This window comes from Salmo salar, chromosome 01, assembly GCF_965601325.2.
Source record: "Salmo salar chromosome 01, fSalSal1, whole genome shotgun sequence".
Taxonomy (NCBI): Eukaryota; Metazoa; Chordata; class Actinopteri; order Salmoniformes; family Salmonidae; genus Salmo; species Salmo salar.
Window position 1 is genome coordinate 18,441,390 of NC_138291.1, and position 17,253 is coordinate 18,458,642.

General features: G+C 43.3%; 1 protein-coding gene across 5 annotated transcripts in view; it reads right to left on the bottom strand.

Moving 5' to 3' along the window:
• The window catches only part of greb1 (growth regulating estrogen receptor binding 1), a 90,401-nt gene that overhangs the window by 35,018 nt on the left and 38,130 nt on the right, over window positions 1–17,253 (bottom strand). For all 5 annotated transcript variants that reach the window (XM_045714795.2, XM_045714802.2, XM_045714791.2 and 2 more), the window contains exon 2: window positions 73–231. In XM_045714795.2, the coding sequence (XP_045570751.2) occupies window positions 73–226 (154 nt within the window). In that variant the 5' untranslated portion in view covers window positions 227–231. The remainder of the gene's footprint in view (window positions 1–72; window positions 232–17,253) is intronic.

The following is a 17,253-nucleotide window of genomic DNA, read 5'->3' on the forward strand; positions in this document are numbered from 1 at the left end:
ACACACACACACACACACACACACACACACACACACACACACACACACACACACACACACACACACACACACCGTTGTGCAGGGTTGGCTGCTTTGCCTCCAGGTAGAGCTGTGAGAAGACAGGCCGTGGCACCACAGTGTTGGAGCGGAGAGAAGCCTCGATGGAGTTATGAAGCACCTCCTCAAAACGCGTGGTCCTCAACTGGCCTGCATACGAGTTCCCCATCACACCTACACACACAGGATTAAACACACACAAGTTCAACATGACCTTGTACATTACTGCTAACAGTTTGACATAACCCACCTACACACACACACATGCACACGCACATGACCACACTCATCCAGAGTAATCTCTCTCTCAATAATACATATGGCGCTGTTGTCACTTCATCTGTCACCTAGGGCAACCTTTGTGGCACGTCATACTTCCCCCTATCAATACTTTGACAGGGTGAGAAGGTGAGCCAGTAACTAAAACCCATGCTGGACACCAACCTTTTCAGGTCAGTAGAGCAATATGAGACAGACACAAAGATCAGCGCCAGAAGCAAAATATCTTTAAGAAACTGAACCCAGAAAGAAAAAATAGATAAAAAAACATAAACATTCTAAACACATCAAATAAATGTAATTTTCTTCATGTGATTTTCTATGTTGACAATGCTGTGAAGAAAACTTCCTGAAAGTGACAGTTGATTGGTTCCTTCAGTAAAACGTCTTTGAAATGTCTTTTTTTGTGTGATGGTAATATTTACTGTTCACTTTTTATTGTTTATTTCACTTTTGTTTATCCATTTCACTTGCTTTGGCAATGTAAACATGTTTCCCATGCCAATAAAGCCCTTTGAATTGAATTGAAAGGTGGGAGGAGAGAGAGAGAGGTATAAAGGAGATGGACCCACTGGTTGCCCTCTAAGTTACAGAGAGCTGGTAGTCCCACCCACCAAATTACCAGCTGTGAAACAGGGAAGGGACTCAGGGGGTATGCTAATTTGTAATAGAGGAGACCTAACTCACTCTATTAAATTAATCAAAACAGGAGCATTTTACAAAAGGAAGGAAATTATCTCAACAAATCAAAATGTCCTCCTGTATGCTACTTATATCCCCCCACTAGAATCCCCATACTTTAATGAAGACAGCTTCTCCATCCTGGAGGGGGAAATCAATCATATCCAGGCACAGGGACATGTACTAGTCTGTGGCGACCTAAATGCCAGAACTGGACAAGAACCTGACACCCTCAGCATACAGGGGGATAAACACCTACTTGGAGGTGACAGCATTCCCTCCCCCATATGCCCCCCTAGGCACTACTATGACAATATACCAACAAAAACGGGTCACAACTCCTGCAGCTCTGTCGCACGCTGGATATGTACATAGTCAATGGTAGGCTTTGAGGGGACTATTACGGTAGGTACATCTATAGCTCATCTCTTGGCAGTAGTACTGTAGACTACTTTATCACTGACCTCAACCCAACGTCTCTCAGAGTGTTCACAGTCAGCTCACTGACACCCCTATCAGATCACAGCAAAATCAAAAAGTCTACTTGAACAGAGCAATACCCAATTATGAGCAGTGGAGGCTCCTCAGTGAAATTTCATGAAAATAAATATTGTGAAACACTAAAAATGTATCCTTTTTAGATAAAACTATACTAAATATATGAATATGTCACCAAATAATTGATTAAAACACACTGTTTTGAAATGAAGGTCTATAGTAACTTCAACAGCACTCTCTGGATAGAGCCATGGTGTAGCCGGAGGACAGCTAGCTTCCGTCCTCCTCTGGGTACATTGACTTCAATACGAAACCTGGGAGGCTTGTAGGCCTCACCCCCTTCCATAGACCTACATGATAATGATGACCTCCAACCAATCAAAGCTTTTGCAGTATGAACTGACATGTTGTCCATCCAATCATAGGATTAGAATCAGAGAATGAACCTAGTGTGTTGTATTGGGTTTATGCCGCAGAGCATTATGGGGGGGTCGATGTGTTGAGAAGCTTGGTGAGTTGGTGACAATATTGAATAGAGATTGAAAAGTGATAGTTGAGCATTTTTGGGATATTATTCAATTCAAATTAGTTTCTTCAAATTAGACGTGACGGAGGAGGTAGACTATACATTGTTTTCTTGGTTTTAGAACTTTATTTTTGTGTCCAATTAGTGCAATTTATTTCAATGTGCCTTGCTATCCTCAGTAGCAGTAGCTAGCTAGCTACCTAACAGCTCGAGTGTGCAGTTTTCGCCGCCAATGCCACTGAAAATGTTGTTTAATTTTTATTGAAGAACCCCTTTCATTCTCTGGGGTACGCAGAACAGATGCAATTTAAAACCGAGGGTCGACCTCTGCCTGATCAGTTTCATGAAGAAGGATGAAAAGGTGAGGGCGTTCAATTCCAATTGGTATAAAAAGTACAGCTGGTTAACAGGGAGCATTTCATCAAGCCACCCGTATTGCCTTGCCTGCTTTTTGGAAAATCTGAGCCTTGGGCGGAAGGGGGGTACAGTGAAATAAAGAACATCAATCGTTCAGCTAAACGGCAAAACAAAAACAGGGAGCATATAAATGCCCACATCAGATTCAAGCTTCTGGGAAAAAGCTGCATCGATCATGACGAAGGTCTGTGTATTCAAACTGCGCAACACAAAGAGAAAGTAAAAAGACACAGGGATGTTCTCTAAAGTTCTGCTAACAAGTGCAACTACAAGGAGCTTGCAGTGGTAATCGCACGTTACGGTGCTTTACTTGCTGAACATATGGAACTTCGACTATTTTCTGGGATGTCAAAATCAATTCATAATGATTTGATAGCTTCCATCGCATCATCCATTGAAAGTTAGGTTAAAGAGAGGCTGATGCAGCACATTTTTTTCATGAGCACTCAAGTAGGTATTTATTTAGCAAAGATAATAACACTATCACTCCAGACAGACCCAAGCAAAAACTCATTCCATAAATGTTGCAGCAGCCTAGGCTACACCTTAACAGAGATCTGACATGCTGCATGGGATGAGAACAAGACTATTTTTCAGTCTGATCAACTGTAGACTGATAATAGCAGCTGCATGCAGCCTATGCGCCCTGTCCATCTGGTCAGCATTAACAAATTGGTAACGTTATGTATTTATAGTCCATTTGTGTGTCAGGAGAAAATGGGAATGTGATCAAATGTGGTTTATATTAAAACTTGGGCTGGCTAGGCTGCCTATACGTTTTCAGTCCCAAATGATTAACTGGAATGAATCTATAAACATAATAGTGAGTAGGGGACAGCGAGGTATGTTGTCACCCTTTACACTCTGTCTAACATTTACTGGGCACAATACATCACAATGGTATAAATGTCATACCAAATGAAAGGCACATATTTTGTATTCATTACATCTTCATATCTTATTTCAGTACGGAGTTGTAGACCGTGAAATAGAGAGTGAGCACTTGTGACAATTTGCCCCATCAGTGGGTAAATTGTCAAACTACTTCGGGTAAATTGTCACATTGGATTATCAACAAATAAGAACACTAATTAATTAATTGTGAATATTGATGTTAACTTCAAATTCAAAACCAAATTCAACTTCATTAAAGACCTCAAAATAAAAAAAATCATGCCTAGAGAATCTGGCAAATCATGCCTTTCAATCAAAACAATAATGCTGGCAGAGCACACATTAATTAAGTAGCAAGCATGACCTCTTTACTTTGAACTTAAAATCAAACGTTCTCTGGCATGCACATAGATCCATGGTAATTGTTGGAATCAGAATGTAATGCTGCAGATAACTTTCTTAAATGTTTAAAGTCTTAACAAAACAGATGTGGTGTTTAAACACACTAATGCACAGTTTTGTAAAAGCCTATACGACGCACATCCGTATCTGACTAATCAGACTCATCTTCAGAGTTACAGTTCTGGCACACATAAATTGTCTGGCCTGAGGTGCAAGCATCATGGGCCCATTTGTTGCATCTCACATACTTCACCCAAGTCTCCTTTGGAAGGCTGTTTAAAAATGGTTCCACACAGATGAGGCAGAAGCACTCCTCTTTCATCTGATGATGACTCTTCTACGATTTCTTTTTTTTTAGCTGGCTTCTTGTTCTTTGTAGATCCAGATTTTGACTCCCCCCTTGCTTCCCTTTCTTCAGAAATAGCATTTTGCTAGACTGTGCCTTATTATTTTCCATTTCTAGTGCCTGCTTCACTGGTGTGTCAGTTAGAATTGTGATTTTGCGCCGTTTTCTTCCTTTGCAAGCTGGTTTTCGGGGGCCAGCTTTTGGATATGGCCGGATGTCCTCTGGAGTTGGTAGTCCACTGTCAGCAATGGCATTGCTGGGCAAGGGTGAGCTGGTGCTAGCATAAGAACTGGCCAGGTCTGTGTCTGAGCTTGTGCTAGGCAGGGCTGGAATGGTGCTGGGGCCTGGCAGGGCTGAAATGGTGCTGGGGCATGGCAGGTTGATGTTGGGGCCTGGCAGGGCTGGAATGGTGCTGGGGCCTGGCAGGTTGGTGCTGGTGGCCTGGCAGGGCTGAAATGGTGCTGGGGCATGGCAGGTTGGTGCTGGGGCCTGGCAGAGCTGGAATGGTGCTGGGGCCTGGCAGGTTGGTGCTGGTGGCCTGGCAGGGCTGAAATGGTGCTGGGGCATGGCAGGTTGGTGCTGGGGCCTGGAAGAGCTGGAATAGTGCTGGGGCCTGGCAGGTTGGTGCTGGGGCCTGGCAGGACTGGAATGTTGCTGGGGCCTGGCAGGGTTGGTGCTGGGGCCTGGTAGGGTTGTGTTCTGAATGGGGCGATCTGTAACGTAGGATGACGCAAACTTGGTTTCCAGAAATGCATCCCTGTTGTAAGGTAGTACCCCAGCCACCCTAAAGCCAGCCTGAATGTTCAAGGGGGTTGCAGCCAAAGAATAGGCGATTGCCACAATCCCAGGAATGTCATAAATTGACATTGTCTTCCCAGGATTATTCCTCATCCAGGCATCACACGCGGTATTGATGTGCCTCTTTAGCGGCCCGTAGACAGACCTGTCTAAGGGTTGAAGCCAATGAGAGCAATGGGGTGGGAATGACAGCATAATTATGCCATTTTCTGTCCATCAATGGACAGATTAGACTTGTGGTTTTGTCCAAAAGGAGTAAACAGGGCTTCTCCTTTGAGAAGTTCATATGCTCAACGAAATGTTTCAGGAAGTCAACAAAGTGCACATCTTTCATCCACCCAGAGGGATTTTCCCCTCCTTTGCTGCCAGGTGGCCCATTGATCAGGAAATGATTGCGGAAGTTGACATGGGGGAATATAAAATATGGAGGTATACTATTCCCTGTGGCTGAGACAGCACAGGCCAGTGTGACGAGGGTTCCCCTTTCAGCAGAGGTCAGTGACCCTACTTGTTTGAATCCACGTCTGCCTACCACTTTGTCATGTTTATGTACAGTGGTCACCCCAGGTTCATCGACATACCATAGGTCTCCTGGTCCAAACTGATATCTCTGTAGCACTTCTGCTACATTGTCGAAGAAAGCATTAACATTTTCTCTGTTGAAGCTACTTCCCTGGCAAGGCTAGTTGCCTCTGGCTTTCTCAGCGACAGCATTGGGTGCTGCTTTAAGAAGCCTGTAAACCACTCCAAGCTGGCCTTTTCTTTTTCTGCCCATGTTGACACGAACTTCAGCTGGTGTGCCACAGCAAACTGGTAGGCAAGTCTTCTGACCTCAAAAAATGTCTATCAGAAAACTGAAGAAAATTAACAACAATGACAAATGGTTTTATGAAGAAATTGAGAAACTTATCCAACCAAAAACATAGAGACCCAGAAAACCTGAGTCTACGCCTTCACTATGGTGAATCACTAAAACAATACAGAAATACACTACGGAAAAAGAATGAACATGTCAGAAATCAGCTGTAATTGAAGAATCCATAGACTCTAGCAGCTTCTGGGAAAATTGGAAGACACTAAACAAACAACAACATGAAGAGTTATCTATCCAAAATGGATAGATGGATTAACCAGTTCTCAAATATTTTGGGCCCGAAAACAAAGTACAAACAGCAAAAACATATACATGATCAAATACAAATCTTAGAATCAACTATTAAAGACTACCAGAACACACTGGATTCTCCAATTACATTGAATGAACAACAGGACAAAATACAAACCCTCCAACCCAAAAAGGCCTGTGGTGTCTGGAGAAATAAATGAATGGTTCCAACGCTGTAGGAGCTGTATCTAATTCGCTTTGTTTTGGGACAAACCGGATAACTCGGGAGTTCCAATGCGGCAATATTCCAATGCGAATATTATAGGCTTGAGGTGGCTTCTTTGATCACGAAGTTTGCCAGCCTATGTAAGAAACTGGGAAAAACGCAGAGTGGAATGTTTACATTTTCTATGCCGGTGGCTAGACGGTGTTCGCGCTTGTTGGATGCATCTCCGCCTTGTCGTTTGTCGTTATCCGACTGGCCGGTGTTGCCAGAAGCTCCCTAATCTAATAGCGGAGTCGAATGAGCACAGCAAGTCATGTCACGTGCCGTGGAAGCGAATGACAGTGTCCTCCCATAAAGCAGTCTACACTTCCAACGAGAGGCCTGTAGCGGATACAAATAACGAATAGTTTCACCGTCCTGGAGCCTGATCTTCTTATACATTCGTCGCTGGGGGTGCCTGTGTCTGCGGCTGCAGTGCATGCTACTACGATTTTGAAGTCGACGTCGGCAACCTTCTGTCTCTGCTCTGGATTGAGCGGGGCTTCTTCATCTGTTGGAGGCCTGCAATAGGTGCCGATAGCAACAGGCTCAAGTTATCTTGCCTCTCGCCCGTCCATAAAGGGTTCTCCGAATCCTTCTCGCCAGACATTATTTAGGGCAGCTCCATGGTAAGAAATTTGACCGTTCCTGGTGCAAAAACAATGTCCTATCCCAGAGCTCGAGTAAATTATATTACTAAGCTGCTCCCGAATGTACTACATCAGGAAATGGAAATTGATTCTATCGTAGTCCATGAGGATTTTATTGACATTATGAAGGGCAGCTCTGAACAGTTGAAACTGGATTTTAAAGAGCTGATTGACTGCTAGACGCTAACAAAATAACCATCATATCTGGCCCTGTGCCATCTCTGAATTGTGTCATTGAACGCTTTAGCAGAATTCTTTCTCTTCACAACTGGCTACGTGATTATTGCAGCTCAATGGGTGTAACTTTTGTTGACAATTTCGATAACTTTTGGAAACAATACCCGTTTTATAAGGAGGATGGGATCCACCCAAATCATTTGGGTTCCTGGATCTTTTCACAGCATTATAAGGCTCCGTTGAAACAATGACTTATCAATGACCCAAGCCCAGCTCAGCTAATCCCTACCATTGTGACGCAGAGTTGTCATAATGCTTCAGCAAATGTACAATATACCAGGGGCATTGGTAGACACATTGTAAGTAAACTAATTTATGTCTCTCTAACTGCACTGAATGCCTCTGCTGATCCTACAGCTATTGTATGCAGTAATCATGTGCCTATGAAACAGATTTATACTGTTAGCACTGAGCCGGTGTGCCCTAGGAGGAAGTTCATTGTGTGCAGCTCACCCTGCTCTAACATAAATAACATGAGCATTTCTAATTCTGCTAAATTTCCCAGTAAAGGAATAAAAACAAGTAAGCATCCCAGAAGAAAAGTGCTAAAAATAGCCCACGTTAACATACAGTACAAGTCAAAAGTTGGGACACACCTACTCATTTTACTATTTTCTACATTGTAGAATAATAGTGAAGACATCAAAACTATGAAATAACACATATGGAATCATGTAGTAACCAAAAAAGTGTTAACCTCACTAAGGTAGGGGGCAGCATTCGGAATTTTGGATGAAAAGCGTGCCCAAAATAAACTGCCTGCTACTCAGGTCCAGAAGCTAGGATATGCATATAATTGGTAGATTTGTATAGAAAACACTCTACAGTTTCCAAAACTGTTAAAATAATGTCTGTGAGTATAACAGAACTGATATGGCAGGTGAAAACCTGAGGATAATCCATCCAAGAAGTGCCTTTATTTTGAAATGCCTGTTTTTCCATTGAAAGCCTATCCAACATACAAAGACTTATGATGCAGTTCACGATCTCTATGGCTTCCACTATATGTGGCCAGTTTTTAGGCATTGTTTCAGGCTTTTACTCTGAGGGAGGAACACCACTTTCAATTTCCAGACATGAGTCCAGCGCGTGACCGGGAGCGCACCTTTCTTGTTTCTCCTTTTCTATTGACAAAGATATTGTCCAGTTGAAATATGATCGATTATTTATGACAAAAACAACCTGAAGATTGATTATAAACATCGTTTGACATGTTTCTACGAACCTTTATGGTACTTTTTTGATTATTCATCTGCATGCTGTGACCACGCTTTGTTCCAATGGATTACTGAACAAAACGCACAAACAAAACGGAGGTTTTTGGATATAAATAGGGACATTATCGAACAAAACAAACATTTACTGGGTAACATGGAGTCTTGGGAGTGCTACCATATGAAGATCATCAAAGGTAAGTGATACATTTTATCGCCATTTCTGACTTTTGTTACTCCTCTTCTTGGTTGCTAACTGTTTGTAATGATTTGTCTGCTGGGCGCTGTTCTCAGATAATCGCATGGTTTGCTTTCGCGGTAAAGCCTTTTTGAAATCTGACACAGCGGTTGGATTAACAAGAAGTTTATCTTTAACCTCTTACATCTAGACGTTCCGCTAGCGGAACACCTGCTCCAATATCCAATGATGGGCGTGGCGCAAATTACAAATTCCTCGAAAATCCGAAAACTTCCATTTTTCAAACATATGACTATTTTAACCATTTTAAAGACAAGACTCTCCTTTATCTAACCACACTGTCCGATTTCAAAAAGGCTTTACAGCGAAAGCAAAACATTAGATTATGTCAGCAGAGTACCCAGCCAGAAATAATCAGACACCCATTTTTCAAGCTAGCATATAATGTCACAAAAAACAAAACCACAGCTAAATGCAGCACTAACCTTTGATGATCTTCATCAGATGACACTCCTAGGACATTATGTTATACAATACATGCATGTTTTGTTCAATCAAGTTCATATTTATATCAAAAACCAGCTTTTTACATTAGCATGTGACGTTCAGAACTAGCATTCCCACCGAACACTTCCGGTGAATTTACAAATTTACTCACGATAAACATTCACAAAAAATATAACAATTATTTTAAGAATTATAGATACAGAACTCCTTTATGCAATCGCGGTGTCCGATTTTAATATAGCTTTTCGGTGAAAGCACATTTTGCAATATTCTGAGTAGATAGCCCGGCCATCATGGCTAGCTATTTTGACACCCACCAAGTTTGGCACTCACCAAACTCAGATTTACTATAAGAAAAATTGGATTACCTTTGCTGTTCTTCGTCAGAATGCACTCCCAGGACTTCTACTTCAATAACAAATGTTGGTTTGGTTCCAAATAATCCATAGTTATATCCAAATAGCGGCGTTTTGTTGTGCGTTCAAGACACTATCCGAAGGGTAAAGAAGGGTGACGCGCCCGGCGCGTTTCGTGACAAAAAAATTCAAAATATTCCATTACCGTACTTCGAAGCATGTCAAACGCTGTTTAAAATAAATTTTTATGCAATTTTTCTCGTAAAAAAGCGATAATATTCCTACCGGGAAACCCTGTTTTCGTTCAAAGACTGAAAATAAAAACATGGAGTTGTCTCGTGCACGCGCAGCCAGTCTCATAGTTGTCAGATCGACCACTTGCCAAATGCGCTACTGTTTTTCAGCCATGGCCTGCAAAGTCATCATTCAACGTTCTGGCGCCTTCTGAGAGCCTATGGGAGCGCTAGAAAATGTCACGTTATAGCAGAGATCCCCTGTTTTGGATAGAGATGATCAAGAAGGCCAAGAAATAGTCAGAGAGGGCGCTTCCTGTTTGGAATCTTCTCAGGTTTTGGCCATTCAAACAGTTTTAGAAACTTTGGAGTGTTTTCTATCCAAAGCTAATAATTATATGCATATTCTAGTTTCTGGGCAGGAGTAATAATCAGATTAAATCGGGTACGTTTTTTATCTGGCCGTGAAAATACTGCCCCCTATCCATAACAAGTTAAGCTGGTGTATAACATTTGTATCTTTTATGTATGTTTATTATGAGAATATCTGTTTTGTTGAGTTTCACGCTCTGCAATTTCACCGGATGTTGTTTGAGACAGTGGATTACTGAACAAAACGGACGTTTTTGGATATAAAGAGGGACTTGATCGAAAAAAACTAACATTTATTGGGTAACTGGGAGACTTGTGAGTGTAACCATATGAAGATCATCAAAGGTAAGTGATTAATTTTACCGCTATTTCTGACTTTTTTTACTCGTCTACTTGGCTGGTTACTGTTTGTAATGATTTGTTTGCTGGGCGCTGTTCTTAGATAATCGCATGGTTTGCTTTCGCCGTAAAGTCTTTTTGAAATCTGACACCGTGGTTGGATTAACAAGAAGTTCATCTTTAAACCGATGTATAACACTTGTATGTTTCATGAATTTTTATGAGTATTTCTGTTTTTGAATTTGGTGCTCTGCAATTTCACTGGATGTTGGCCAGGTGGGACGGTAGCATCCCACATCCCCTAGAGAGGCTAAACAAATCAAAATATGTTTTATATTTGAGATTCTTTAAAGTAGCCACCCTTTGTATTGATGACAGCTTTGCACACTCTTGGCATTCGCTCAACCAGCTTCACCTGGAATGCTTTTCCAACAGCATTGAAAGGCAGTTCCCACATATTCTGAGCACTTGTTGGATGCTTTTCCTTCCCTCTGTGGTCCAACTCATCCTAAACCATCTGAATTGGGTTGAGGTTGGATGATTGTGGATGCCAGGTCATCTGATACAGCACTCCATCAATCTCCTTCTTGGTCAAATAGCCCTTACACAGCACTGGAGGTGCGTTGAGTCATTGTCCTGTTGAAAAACAAATGATAGTCCCACTAAGCGCAAACCAGATGGGATGGCGTATTGCTGCAGAATGCTGTGGTAGCCATGCTGGTTAAGTGTGCCTTGAATTCTAAATAAATCACAGATAGTGTCACCAGCAAAGCACCCCCACACTTCACAGTGGGAATCACACATGCAGAGATCATCCGTTCACCTATTCTGTGTCTCACAAAGACATGGCGGTTGGTACCAAAAATTTCAAATTTGGACTCATGAGACTAAAGGACAGATTTCCACTGGTCTAATCTCCATTGCTCGTGTTTCTTGGCCCAAGCAAGTCTCTTCTTCTTATTGGTGTCCTTCAGTAGTGATTTCTTTATAGCAATTCGACCATGAAGGTCTGATTCACGCAGTCTCCTCCTGCTATAGACCACCAAGTGCTAACAGCCAGTATCTGAATAACGTGTGAAATGCATGATTATGTATGTGATATCAACAGAGAGGTATATTTTTTGAGTGATTTCAATATTGACTGGATTTAATTAAGCTGCCCACTCAAGAAAATGCTTCAAGTTATCAGTCAACCTACCAGGGGAGTTACAAACAGCACAGGAATGAAATAATCAACATGTATTGATGACATCTTTACTAATGCTGCAGAAATTTTCTTGGAAGCAGTATCCAGATCCATTGGATGTAGTGATCACAATATAGTAGCCATATCTTGGAAAACCAAAGTTCCAAAGGCTGGGCCTAATATAGTGTATAAGAGGTCATACAATAAGTTTGTAGTGATTGCTATGTTGTTGATGTAAATAATATTTTTGGTCCGTGGTGTGTAATGAGGAGCAAACAGACACTGCACTTGACACATTTATGAAATTGCTTATTCCAATTACTAATAAGCATGCACCCATTAAGAAAATGACTGTAAAAACTGTTAAATCCCAATGGATTGATGAGGAATTGAAAAAAATGTATGGTTGAGAGAGATGAGGCAAAAGGAATGGAAAATAAGTCTGGCTGCACAACTGATTGGCAAACGTATTGCAAATTGAGAAATCATGTGACTAAACTGAATAAAAAAAAGAAGAAACTACACTATGAAACAAAGATAAATAACATAAAGAATGATAGTAAAAATCTTTGGAGCATCTTAAATGACATTTTGGGGAAAAAGGCAAACTCAGCTCCATCATTCATTGAATCAGATGGCTCATTTATCACGAAACCAACTGAAATTGCCAACTACTTTAATAATTTTTTAATTGGCAAGGTTAGCAAACTTTGGCATGACATGCCAGCAACAAACGCTGACACTACACATCCAAGTATATCTGACCAAATTATGAAGACAAGCATTGTAATTTTGAAAAAAGATTGTGGGGGCTGTTTTGTTAGACTTCAGTGCGGCTTTTGACATTATCGATCATAGTCTGCTGCTGGAAAAATGTATGTGTTATGGCTTTACACCACCTGCTATATTGTGGAAAAATAGTTACCTGTCTAACAGAACACAGAGGGTGTTCTTTAAGTAAAGCCAGTATTTGTGTTCTACTTGAGTAAAGCCAGTGTGTCTATGTATGCGGATGACCATTATCGCTGCAGTCTGCGCGAGGACGTCCGTCGGGAGTTGACCTGCAGAGACACCACCCTCATGTTCGACCAGCTGGTGGACCTGTCCATCCGTCTGGATAACCTGCTGGCTGCCCGCGGACGTTCAGATCGGGTCTGTTGGTTTCATCCCCCCGCACTCCCTCTCCGATACCCATGGAGCTGGGATGGGCGGTGCGCAGAAGGACCGGAGGGGGTTCCAGCTCGTGCACCATCTGTGGCCGCAGAGGTCACACTGCCGGTTGGGTTGGTTCCTCTGGGTATCGAGGCAGCAGGCAGGGCGCTCTGGCGTCACCCCAGGTGAGCGGCACCATTCTCACCCAGAGCCCTCTGTCGCACATATGTTTATGTATGTCACTTTTTCTGAGTTTTCCCCGCGTTCCCAGCAAAAGGCGCTTGTCGATTCAGGCGCGGCTGGGAATTTTACAGATCGATCGTTCGCCCATAGTTTAGGGATCCCCATTGTTCCCGTTGCTGTGCCTTTCCCCGTTCACGCCTTAGATAGTTGATCATTAGGGTCAGGGTTGATCAGGGAGGCCACCGCTCCTCTGGGCATGGTGACACTGGGGGGTCACAAGGAGAGAATTAGTCTCTTCCTTATTGACTCTCCTGCGTTTCCCGTGGTGCTAGGCCTACCCTGGTTAGCTTGTCATGACCCTACTGTCTCCTGGCCACAGAGGGCTCTCACAGGGTGGTCGCGAGAGTGCTCGGGGAGGTGTTTAGGGGTTTCCATTGGTGCTACTACGGTGGAGAGTCCAGACCAGATCTCCACCGTGCGCATTCCCCCTGAATATGCCAATTTGGCTCTCGCCTTCTCCAAAAAGAAGGCGACTCAATTACCCATCGATGGGGCGATTGCGCGATAAATCTCCTGGTAGACGCTGCACTTCCCAGGAGTCACGTGTATCCCTCTCACAGGCGGAGACGGAGGCTATGGAAACATATGTCTCCGAATCCCTGCATCAGGGGTACATTCGGTCATCCACTTCACCCGCCTCCTCGAGTTTATTTTTTGTGAAGAAGAAGGAGAGAGGTCTGCGCCTGTGTATTGACTATCGGGGTCTAAACCAGATCACCTTGAGGTATAGTTACCCGCTACCGCTCATAGCTACAGCGATTGAGTCAATGCACGGGGTGCGCTTCTTCACCAAACTAGATCTCAGGAGCGCTTACAACCTGGTGCGTATCTGGGAGGGAGACGAGTGGAAGACGGCTTTCAGTACCACCTCAGGGCACTATGAGTACCTTGTCATGCAGTACGGGTTGATGAATGCGCCATTAGTCTTCCAGGCCTTTGTAGACGGGATTTTCAGGGACCTGCACGGGCAGGGTGTAGTGATGTATATTGATGACATTCTGATATACTCCGCTACACGTGCCGAGCATGTGTCCCTGGTGCGCAGGGTGCTTGGTCGCCTGTTAGAGCATGACCTGTACGTCAAGGCTGAGAAGTGCCTGTTCTTCCAACAGTCCGTCTCCTTCCTAGGGTACCGCATTTCCACCTCAGGGGTGGAGATGGAGAGTGACCGCATTTCAGCCGTGCGTAATTGGCCAACCCCAACCACGGTAAAGGAGGTGCTGCGGTTCTTAGGGTTTGCCAACTACTACCGGAGGTTTATCCGGGGTTTTGGTCAGGTAGTGGCTCCCATTACCTCACTGCTGAACGGGGGCCCGGTGCGTTTGCAGTGGTCGGCTGAGGCGGACAGGGCTTTTGGTCACCTGAGGGCTCTGTTTACCTCGGCTCCCGTGCTGGCCCATCTGGATCCCTCTTTGGCGTTCATAGTGGAGGTGGACGCGTCCGAGGCTGGCCCCTGTGCCTTCTTCTCGAAGAAGCTCAGCCCGGTGGAGCGAAACTATGATGTGGGGGACCGGGAGCTATTGGCTGTCGTCAAGGCTTTGAAGGCGTGGAGACATTGGCTTGAGGGTTCTAAATACCCTTTCCTCATCTGGACTGACCACCGCAATCTGGAGTACATCCGGGCAGCGAGGAGATTGAACCCTCGCCAGGCAAGGTGGGCCATGTTTTTCACCCGTTTTGTGTTTACCCTTTCCTACAGACCAGGCTCCCAGAACGTGAAGGCAGACACATTGTCCCGGCTGTATGACACAGAGGAGCGGCCCATGGATCCCACTCCCATACTCCCCGCCTCCTGCCTGGTGGCACCGGTAGTGTGGGAGCTGGACGTGGACATTGAGCAGGCGTTACGTGCAGAGCCCGCTCCCGTCCAGTGTCCCGCTGGGCGTCTGTATGTCCCGTCTGCTGTTCGTGATCGGTTGATCTATTGGGCCCACACATCACCCTCCTCTGGTCATCCTGGGATTGGTCGGACAGTGCGCTGTTTGAGCGGGAGGTACTGGTGGCCTACCATACATGAAGGGAACATTTTGGCATTTGCTGTATGGTTGATGAGAAAGTCCATATTGCAAATGTACGGTCCCTTACTAGACGTCCGCGAACGTTTGCACGTCGGGCCGTGCACCGGGGCTGGATCTTCCGGGAAGTCATCGAACGGAGTCTCTCGGACATTCGGTTTCCGTTTTATACAATTTTCAAATATTTGTCATTTTTCACCTGTCCCAGATTATACCACAAGAGGGCGAATGGAATCATATTGCAAATGTAACAAACATCACCAATCACGACGTGGCCTTTTCTCCTAAATGGATAGGACTTCGAAGACGAAACTTGGTGAGCATTGGTTTGGCATAATGGGCAGTTGGCCCCCCGAACAAGATGGAGATGAGGCCTCAACGCTTTTTGAGTTAAGGCCATTTTCATGGAGTTAAAGGTAAAAAATGAAAATAGAGCGATAATTTGACCGCTTCACGTCAAAGTACATGAATCTACGGTGTCAGGAAAAAAAGAACCAGACATTTATCTATCGTAATTTAACTTGTTGGGGATAGGGGGCAGTATTTGCACGGCCGGATAAAAAACGTACCCGATTTAATCTGGTTACTACTCCTGCCCAGTAACTAGAATATGCATATAATTAGTAGATTTGCATAGAAAACACTCTAAAGTTTCTAAAACTGTTTGAATGGTGTCTGTGAGTATAACAGAACTCATATGGCAGTCAAAACCCTGAGACAAATCCTAACAGGAAATGGAAATCTGATGTGTGGAATCACTTCAAACCTTTGCCATTGAAACACACAGGGACTTATTAATCATTCAGCACTTTCTAAGGCTTCCACTAGATGTCAACAGTCTTTACAAAGTGGTTTGAGTCTTCTATGGTAGAAACTGACCCAAAGAGAGGCTTGGGAAGTTGGTCACAGGGGGAGGGCTATTACTACTATGACGTGAGCGCCCATGGGAAACCTTTTGTTCCGAAACGTTTAGTAAGACAATGCAATCGTCCGCCTTGAATATTATTGAAGCTCTGGTTGAAAAAGGCCCTAAAGATTTATGTTATACAACGTTTGACATGTTTGAACGAACGTAAATATATATTTTTTGCACATTCGTGACAACAAGTCCCGCGCGCTTCAGTACATTATGAGTAGCCTTCAGAACGCGCTAACAAGAAGGAACTATTGGGACATAAATTATTAACTTTTTCGAACAAAACTACATTTGTTGTGGACCTGGGATTCCTGGAAGTGCCTTCTGATGAAGATAATCAAAGGTAAGGGAATATTTACAATAGTATTTTTGATTTTAGATGGTTCCAAGATGGCGCTAACATGTATCGCCTAGCCTATTTTTCTGAGCATACCACGTTGTTTATTGCAAAGTGTGATTTCCCAGAAAAGTTATTTTTAAATCTGCCAATGCGGTTGCATTCACGAGATGTTAATCTATAATTCTTTGAATGACAATATTAAATTTTAACAATGTTTTCGAATAGTAATTTTGTAAATTGTAGCGCTGCTTCACCGGAAGCATTTGAGGGAAAATATTTCCTGAACGTCACGCGCCGATGTAAAATGCTGTTTTTATATATAAATATGAACTTTATCGAACAAAAAATGCATATTTTGTGTAACATGATGTCCTAGGAGTGTCATCTGATCAAGATTGTCAAAGGTTAGTGCTGCATTTAGCTGTGTTTTGGGTATTTGTGATGCATCTAGTTGCTTTGAAAATGGCAGTGTGATTTTTTTTGGCAGGGTACTCTCCTAACATAATCTAATGTTTTGCTTTTGCTGTAAAGCCTTTTTGAAATCGGACAACGTGGTTCGATTCAGGAGAGGTGTATCTATAAAATGGTGTAAAATAGTCATATGTTTGAGAAATTGAAGTTATAGCATTTATGAGGTTTTGTATTTCGCGCGACACGATTCCACTGGCTGTTGACTAGGAGACAGGTTAAGAGAAATCGTACAATGTACAATTGGTGATATTAAAAAAAATGAGGTTGTTTTTCAAAAAAGTTACAGATCCAGTTGCAGCGTGTTCAGATGAATCCGTTAAGGCGGGTTTCGGAGCTCTGCGAGATTTCTGTGATTTTCTGAAATAACACACACTCATTCAACCCTCTGTAAATAAGTCAGTTCTTAACGTAAAGACTTAAAACTCAATATTCTATAAGAGCCTAACCCAAGGAGGATGTCTTCACTTTCAGCTTCCTGTGTCAACCAGAAGTGCCTTAAAATGGTGTCATAAAGGCTGTTTCGAAGGGTTAAAAAGGTCAGATCTTTCCACAACT